The sequence below is a fragment of the Oryzias melastigma genome, linkage group LG12, assembly GCF_002922805.2.
Source record: "Oryzias melastigma strain HK-1 linkage group LG12, ASM292280v2, whole genome shotgun sequence".
Taxonomy (NCBI): domain Eukaryota; kingdom Metazoa; phylum Chordata; class Actinopteri; order Beloniformes; family Adrianichthyidae; genus Oryzias; species Oryzias melastigma.
In genome coordinates, this window is record NC_050523.1 from 2,609,128 (window position 1) to 2,617,801 (window position 8,674).

Consider the following 8,674-nt stretch of genomic DNA (forward strand, 5'->3'; position numbering starts at 1 on the left):
TTTGCCGGGAAAAATGTTGCAAATCTTCTAAACTTTGTGTTGAAAATAGTTCATCTATTGTTATTGATTTTTTTTACATGTGTCTACAGAACACTTTTTTAATAATATAGTTATGGCATGTTAAAACTTTGGGGACATTCTGTGTTAGTGTTTTATTTTTTTTATACCTTTGTGCGTTTGTGTTTTATACCATGATCTGACTTCAAGTTGTTTTCATGTAAACCTTTGTGTAGTGTGGAAAAAAAACAATAGAAACACAATGCTGTAAATAAATACTATTTATTGAAAATACTGCCAGTTTTCAATCTAAAACAAAGACTTTCTTTTACGAACAGCAAAGTGAGGCTGACCGCTCAGGCTGTCAAAACAGCTGGAATGAAAATCAAGTAGAAGTTTCCCTCCGAGGTTCAGATAATCACCAGATAATCACCTTCAACGACTCATTCGAGCATGCACACCTTAAGATTCCAGAACAGCCAGTTCTCATGTGATTACATGGATAAAAACGAGAAGAATGGGGTAAAACATTAGGATGTGGCACCGCACTGACGATGTGCTGGTCCAGAGTGGTAACCACGACAACCGCAGTGGTGAAAGAACATCTTTAAGAGCAGAACTTAAGTCCCTTTTTTCATCTTTTCAGATGAATTACAAATTATGTTTTTCCAACCTATTAGCTTAAATCTGAGCTAGCGAGGCAAAACAGAAAATCTATCCGTTCATGATCGTATAAGTTGCTTGTTGTAATGCCCAAATGTGAAAAGCTATTTCAGTTCATGTTTAATCTAAGAGTTGCATAAATTGTTTGCCAAAAGCATGCATCATAAATTACAAATACATAATTACCACCTTGATCTTCGTTGCTTTTTCTCTTTCTGCTTTCCTTTCTAAGACCAAACGTACAGTTTTCCTGGCGGTAAAGTGTCGTTGCTACAGCCCTTTATTTGGCTCCGCCTTTACTTCCCCCAGCGAGCGGGACTGACCAATGGCTTGTGTTTCAGTTGCGTCATAAAAAACATAAATGGCACAAAAAAGACGAGAACATTTTGTCGTTCGCCTCAGAATCCTTCGTCCTCTGCAGTTGGAAAGCAGCTTCTGTGCGGAACAAGCGGAAGACCACCGACTTCCGAGTGGCGGGTCGATCTCCGACCAATCACACGCCCAGCTTGTTGGCTTGCGTCAGGACCACCTTCAGGACGGGCATGAACGCCGACGTCTCGCTGAAGTTGCTGTGGCTGACAATGTGGGTGTGGATGTTGAGGCTGTCCGTGTAGGAGCGAGCTTCGATGCTCCGGGCGATGTTGTGAAGTCCGGAGACGATGGCCGGAGAGAGCTGGACAGCAGAACGACAGCTGAGGTTAAAGAACTATATTCTAATAATTAATAAATCAATGAATTCAAACATTGATTTCTTGACACGTTCAAGGATGAAATCCTCCGTTTTCTACTAATATAGGAGCCCGTTCTTAAATATACAGACGGTTCTCCATATACGCAGATGACATTCAACTGTATCTTCATCTCCAGATGAGACTACACTATTACAAAACCGTATTCTTGTGGTTGCTGCCTCACCGTCTGCTCCCTCAGTTTGTCGTAAAGCGCCTCCAAGCGTTTGTTGGCCTCGTCCAACTTCCTCTTAGTTTGCTGTGACGAGACAAAAAGCCGGTTAGAAAAGGTTCGTGTTCGGCGTGCGATTGCTGGTGAATCCTGTGGACTCACGGGGTCGGCAGCCACAGCCAGACACTTCTGGATCAGGCTCTCAAAGGTGGTCTTCAGGATGAGGTGCTCGTCAGGGATGGGCTTCTTCAGGATCTTCTCTGCAGGGATGGACTGCAGCGGCTGAGGGACCAACACCAGAGTCAGACCTTCCTCAAGACACACTTCAGCTGCAGAAACCAGCACTCAAAATACCTGAATCACGTCTCCTGTGGGGGCTCCTGGCGCCCCCTCCATGCTAGTATTGGGCATTGCAGGGTTCATCGAGGGGGGGGACAGCTGCTGTGGGTGCATGCCCGAGAAAGAGACCTGGGGACCCTGAGGAGCTGCAGAGGGGATCTGCTGAGTCTGAGGGTCAGCGCCGAGCGGGGCCATGATGGGGGCGGTGATGGGTGCAGGGGGGGTGTAGTTTTGTGGAAGCTGCTGCACAATGACAAAACGAGTGCTGTTAAAACCAGGGTTCCTGTAGGGTTCTATAGGGTTCCTGTAGGGTTCTTATTGGGTTCCATTAGGATTTTTACAGGGTTCCAACAGGTAAATGATGAACATGTATACATTTATCTATTCTCGATTTTCTACCTTCCTTGAAGACCCAAAGTGCTTTACAGTCACAGACACATTCACACAATGGGTTCAAACAGGGTTCCTTTAGGATTTTAATTGGTTCCTGAAGGGCACTCAGAGTTAAAATAGGATTTTTTTCACAAGGTTTCAACAGAATTTTGACAGCGTTCCTAAAGGGTTCTTACAGAGTAACTATAAGATTTTTACAGGGTTCCAAGACGGTTCTGACAGGGTTTCTACAGGATTCCTATAGGATTTCTACAGGGTTCCTATAAGGTTCTTACAGAGTTCATATAGAATTTTATTACGGGGTTCCAATAGGATTTCGATGAGGTTCTGACAGGGTTTCTAAGGTGTTCTTATAGAACTCCTACGGGTTCCCATGGGATTTCTACAGGATTCCTATAGGATTTTTACAAGGTTCCTATAAGATTCCTAGAGGGTTCTTACAGAGTTCATATAGACTTTTATTACGGGGTTTCTATAAGATTTCTACAGGGTTCCTATAGGGTTCTTTCAGGTTTACTGTTTGATTATTTCTGGGTCTTTTTAGGGTCCTATAGGATTTGTACAGACTTCATACAAAGTTATTGGTTCCTATAAGGTTCAATGGATTATTTTTAGATTCTAACAGAAAAAGTAGATGGTTTCTATAGGGTTCTTACAGAGTTCCGTTAAGGTTCTTATAGTGTCTCCATGGGATTTTTACGGGGTTTCTATGCATTTCCTAAATGTTGCTAACAGGGCTCCTATATAGTTTCAATAGTTACCATATGAATCCAAACCTTTTTTTTAGCTGCAGATTTAAAGCTCCATCACCTGAGCACATCTTTAAATCTTTGGGGGGGGGTTTGGATCATTACCTTCTTCTTCGGTGCGTGGGTCAGGGATGGGGGGTCGTTCCAGCCGTTCTGAGGTCCTGCAGAGAAATGTAATACTTAAACACTTCCTGCCCCCCCACAGAGTCGTGTTTTCTCTAATATGCAATTCAATTCAAGATTGATTATTTAATATTTCTGCAAGAATTGAAACCATTTGTGAAAAAAACTAACAATTTAGGATCAGGTCACATGATTTCTCAGTCTTTCACTTTAATCCTGAAAATGTTCAGTTTTTAGTTTTTATTCATCTATATTCTCACACTCTCCTACAGTCTCCTTCTTCACCACTTTACATCATTAATTTGTTCCTTTCAATCAATAAAATGATAAAAATATTCACAATAAGTTAATTTTTCTAAACTTTTTTCCACAATGAAGCTAAAATTTGTCAAACACAAATAAAAATTGTGCTTGGATGATAAACCTTCAGTGACTTTAAAATGACTTTTTCCACCTGATATTTCAGCTTAAATCAAATTTTAAATTAAAAGCTATTAAAATGTTTTTGAAGGCTGAAAACATTGAACAATATTACGTTTTCTAATTAATTTTTCTATTAATGTAACTTTGAATCTCATAAAACCTTTTTTTATAGATGCTCCCAAATACAAACACTCTGATTCTTTAAGCTTCAGTCGATTTTTGTTGAGTTTAGTGAATCATAGAAGATTACAGATGCAGGAAAAACCTTTAAAATGTTCATATTTAAGGTAATTGTTTTTCTATTTACCAAACCTGATCAGAGTAATTGATTTGTACGTTTATCCGCCAGCAAACACATTTATAAAAACCATTTGAATTAAAACAAATAAAGAAAATCTGGATTTTGAAGGTTTGATTTCATATTTACCCAAATTTGTAGTCCTAAATTAATAATCAGGTGGTAAATTAAAGACATAGTTATAAAAAGTCAATAAATCATGAGAATAATTTCAGAAAGTTGATCACTTTAAACAACAAAAATGTAACAAAATGTAAAATAATATGAAGTGACTCTGCACTAAAACACAAATGGATAATAAAACATGCAATGTTAGAATAAACTGATCATATTAACATTCACAGACAGTAAAGAAACTTTTTACTCAGTCAACAATGGAAGACTTCGTCCACAAAAGAAATTTGGATTTTCAACGTTTTTTTTCTTGTTTTTTTTTTAACCAAAACAAGTTAAAACGTCTGATTTGTCTGGATTTTAGTGGCACCGTAAAAACAAATTAAAGTTTAAAGCTACAGAATAAAAATAAATGTATAACAAAAATTATTTGGGTTTGAAAAACAATCATTTATAATGAAAAGAATTTTACTTTTTTACAATTTCGGTCTTGATTTTTCCTAAGGTGGCACCAAAATGCGGGTCAAACGCCAAACCTACAATGTTATAATCTCTTAACTTTTATTCATTATTGATTAATGGTCATTTGAGATTTTTAGGAGATGATCCGTCTAGAATCAAACTGTTGTTTTACCATAAACTGTCGTGTTTGAAGCTGTACTGTGATTTAAATAAACTTATTTAAAGTCGTAGAAGTTCTCCGTGGACGAAGCCTCCTGTGTGAGTGGAGGGATCAGCGTGAATCAGGAGGACATGCAGACCTGTTCTCTGGGAGGCGGGGATCAGCGGGGGCTCGAGCTGAGTACCTGATACTCCGGTCGGCGGGGGCGGCAGGTACGACACAGGAGATCCTGGCCCCCCATGCTGGAAAGACTCTCCGGAGGACGGAGGAGCAGAAAAAGAAGAAGAAGAAGAAGAAGAGGAGGAAGGAGGGAAACCGGGGTGTGAGGACGGAGGCTGTCCGGGATAAAGAAGAGGCGCCGGCTGAGGCGGGACGGGCTGAGTGTACTGAGACAGGAAGCCGGGGGGGTGAGGAGGAGGGGAGGAGGGGTCTGTGGGAGGAGTTTGATGAGCTGACGAGTACTGAGGAGGATAGACGGGTGGGCCGCCAGCTTGGGACGGGTACTGGTTGACCTGAGGGAAAGCTGGGGGTCGCACGTGAGGCTCTGTTAGTGGAGAAAAGTCATGCGGTGAGACGGCGGCACGAGACGGTGAGCGTTCACACGGCGGAAACGCTTCCAGAGAGGAGCGTTTCACCGCACAAACTGAAGTCGTCTGAAAGTTTGAGCGACTTTATCGCTTAAAAGTGCAAGAAAATCCACAACAACTCATTAAGTTTTTCCAAAAATCACCTCAAAAACATTATTTAACCTCATATTTAACTCAGCAATGAGAATAAAACATGTGGGAAAAACAAAGACACCGAGTCAAACCGCATTTAAGGAAGTTCAGGAGGTTTGATGAAACGTATCTGTGACAGAAAAGCCAAAGACTCCGGCAAAGTTTCTGTTTTTACAAGTCTCACTCTGATCATCTTTTGATGAAAGAGTTCCCAGTGGAGTTTTAATTATAAAGATGCCGTTTTTAGTAAAAATTTTAAAAACTGTCATTTTCTGGGACCTACCCCCGCCCCCCTTTACCCACCCCGATGCTGAGAGCTCTCAGTTCACATGCTCTCCCACTGGCTTACAGCCCCTCATGCCAACAAAAATGTTTTAGAGCCAACAGTTTAGATCCAACGTGTTTTCTGATTCACACTGATTTGAATAAAAAAATACACAGAAATGATATTTTAAGATTATTTTTCATCATCAGAAAAATGTAACAATTTTCATGGAAGTGGGTCTTTAAACTCTAGGACTCGAACTGCTGGTCTTGTGGGCGTGGCTATCTTGGGAACCCGACATGTTAAGTGTAATTAGGATGAACCGAGCTGAGAATCTTTCTGTCGTGAAGAAAACGGCGTTTAATCTGCCGAAATGTGTTCATTATTCCAGGATGTCAGGCCAACAGTGTTCAAACATTAGACTTTTAGGATAAGAGATAATCAGCGATCAGACTAACGATGTGACAAAAGAAAAAAGAGAAATGACAGTTTGAAGGTGTTGCATCATGGGTATACTTCGTTTTCTCCACATGTTTTATTCTTTTTTGACCTTTAAATACTAGAGCTGAATACTGATGTGATTTTTGTCACCATATTTGCAAACAAAAGTCACAATTTTGAGATGAAAATTTCCTAAATTGCAAAAAAATGTAAAGTTTTAAGAATAAAACTTCACAATTGCAGACGAAAATATTAAATATTTCCTCTTAAAATATTTTTGCGACACAAATGTTTTGTCTCCTTATCTTTGATTTTGCGTTCATAAGTTTGAGTTTAGCGCCACACCAAACAGCCAATCACAGACAAGCGTTCATGCTGATTGGTCTAGATTCGATCCAATCACGTGTCTCTGTCTCACATTGCAGGTGCTTGGAGGCAGACATAGACTTGGGACTGGATTGGTTCTTTTGGAGCAGGATTCTGCGGTCTTCATCCAGTCTGGTCCGTTTCTCTTTGAGCAGAACTCAGAAGGAGCAGCGAAGCAAAAGTACAACAGAGTTCTGGATTTATTTATGGGAGTGTGTTAAAAAAGAATCCAGTAGAGAAAAACGTCTCCTCTCCGTCTCCGTCCAGCCAGATGTTATGTTATGTTATAATTATGATTTGATTAAATTAACTTTCATTTATTTCCTGAATAAAACATTGAAATATAAAGGAAAATAGATTTTTTTCATGAATTTTTCATTTTTGAAAGCAAAAAAAAAGTTTTTGAAAGAAAATATTTAAGATTTTCATTTGCAAATTACGACGTTTTATTCTTAAAACTTCACATTTTGTTTGCAAATTAGGAAATTATGATCTAAAAACTGTGACTTTTGTTTGTAATATGGTGGCACAAAAATCCCTTCATAGATCTGTCCGCTGTCAACAGGAAATAAACAAATTACTGCAACTTACGCTTGTTTACATCATTAACAAAGGCTTGAAGGATTAAATAAACAATAACTTAAATAGCCGTTACACATTTGCAGCTCGGACTTGTTGCCGTCGGCTGGTTAACGTTAAATCAATACCTGAACCGACAAGCTGACATGTTTCTGCTCCGTCTGGAGGACATGAGCTCCAGATTTCGACTTACGCTGGTACTGATGGGAGAACATGTAGGCGGGAGCAGAGGAGGCAGGAGGAGGCGCTGCGGGGCCGGGGGCCGGCATCCTGTACCCGGGGGCCGGAGGCTCCGCCTACAGGAACACAAACAGATGAGTTTTCTCTTCTTGAGGGTTTTAAATGCATCGATCAGGTTAAAATCAGAACGCTGGAGATTCAAGCAGAGATGAGAAGTCAGTGAACGCATCACAGCCGCAGCAGGTGTGAGCAGGGGGCTGGGGTGGGGGGTGAGCTGCAGGTGAGGGCGGAGCCACAGGCAGGCGGGTCAATCGTTCTAGCTGTAATCGCGATGAGGTGTGCTGCTGGTGTGTGTACCTGTGGGTTGGAGGCGCTGCCTACCGGATGAGGAGGAGGAGGGACATTGGGGAGGGCGGTGGGGGTTTGGTTACTCCAGGAGGTGACAGTGGAGGCAGCCCTCACCTGAGGCACAGAGATGGCGATGGGCGCAGCATGAGAGGGGAGCGACACAACGGCACAATGAAGAACAAGAAGAGTTAGAAACATAGGAAGGTTCAACTCCCGACAGGAAGTTGGATGTCTGCTTCCTGTTTGACTGAAACCCGAGGAGGAACCAACGGATCAGAGCAGATGAGGGACGTACGGGTTGGTGGTAGTGTTGCTGGGTCGGAGGACCAGCGGGCTGGTGGGCGGGAACAAATGGAGCTGGGCTGGGCTGGGGGTGATGGGAGGGCGCCCCCTGGGGGCGTGCGGGAGCAGCGGCCGCCTGCTGACCCAGAGCCCGGCTGAGGCGGTCCCGAAGCTGCTGAACAGAAACCTGAAACGGAAAAAAAGCAGTTTCTTTAAAACACACAAAAAAACTTGAAAAAGTTTTTAAAAAATATTTAGAGAAAATACAAAAACACAAGATTGATTTTAAAATACAACATAAATCTTTAAAAAAAGATAGAGATAAAATTCTGAAAAGCAAAAGAAAATAATTTGAAAAAAAAACATCTTAAAAACATGAAAACTTGAAAAGCTTCAAAAATTATTTAGAAAAAAGAAGTAAAAAAAGGAAAATATTTAGAAAAAATAGGACCATAATTTTTTTTGAAAAGCAAAAAAAAACATTTTCAAAAAACGAAAATAGTGTTTCTTGTAAACACACCAAAACTTGAACAATTGAAAAAAAATTTTTTTGACAAAACAAAAAAACAGAAAAACTGGTATAAAAACAAAAACAAAATTTGAAAAATAGGAAAAAAATATTGTTTAAAAAATATATATATATATATAAATGCATTTATTTTGGAAAAAACAAAAAACTTAACAAGTAACAAAAATGATCCAAAAATCCATAAAAATATTTAGAAAAAGACAAAAAATATTTTAAATTACACACAAACAAAACAATCTTTCTTGAAGTCAAAACACTTCAATAGAACTCAAAGGAGAAGCCAAATTTTACATCAAAACTAAAATAAACATTAAAGAAAAGAAGATGAAAGGAGGGCGGGAACA

The 8,674-nt window shown here is 40.1% G+C and overlaps 1 protein-coding gene across 10 annotated transcripts in view; it reads right to left on the reverse strand.

Annotated features, from left to right (window-relative positions):
* Window positions 1-260: 260 nt before the first annotated feature.
* Window positions 261-8,674, reverse strand: part of sec31a (SEC31 homolog A, COPII coat complex component) — a 22,587-nt gene continuing 14,173 nt past the window's right edge. The window contains exons 20-28 of one of the 10 annotated variants that reach the window (XM_024299884.2): window positions 7,815-7,988; window positions 7,529-7,633; window positions 7,185-7,287; window positions 4,806-5,165; window positions 3,147-3,202; window positions 1,915-2,139; window positions 1,723-1,842; window positions 1,576-1,647; window positions 261-1,333 (exon numbers count right to left, since the gene is read on the reverse strand). In XM_024299884.2, the coding sequence (XP_024155652.1) occupies window positions 1,154-1,333; window positions 1,576-1,647; window positions 1,723-1,842; window positions 1,915-2,139; window positions 3,147-3,202; window positions 4,806-5,165; window positions 7,185-7,287; window positions 7,529-7,633; window positions 7,815-7,988 (1,395 nt within the window). In that variant the 3' untranslated portion in view covers window positions 261-1,153. Of the gene's footprint in view, window positions 1,334-1,575; window positions 1,648-1,722; window positions 1,843-1,914; window positions 2,143-3,146; window positions 3,203-4,760; window positions 5,166-7,184; window positions 7,288-7,528; window positions 7,634-7,814; window positions 7,989-8,674 lie in introns of all 10 variants that reach the window. The other 9 variants (XM_024299881.2, XM_024299880.2, XM_024299882.2 and 6 more) reach the window with 9 other exon arrangements.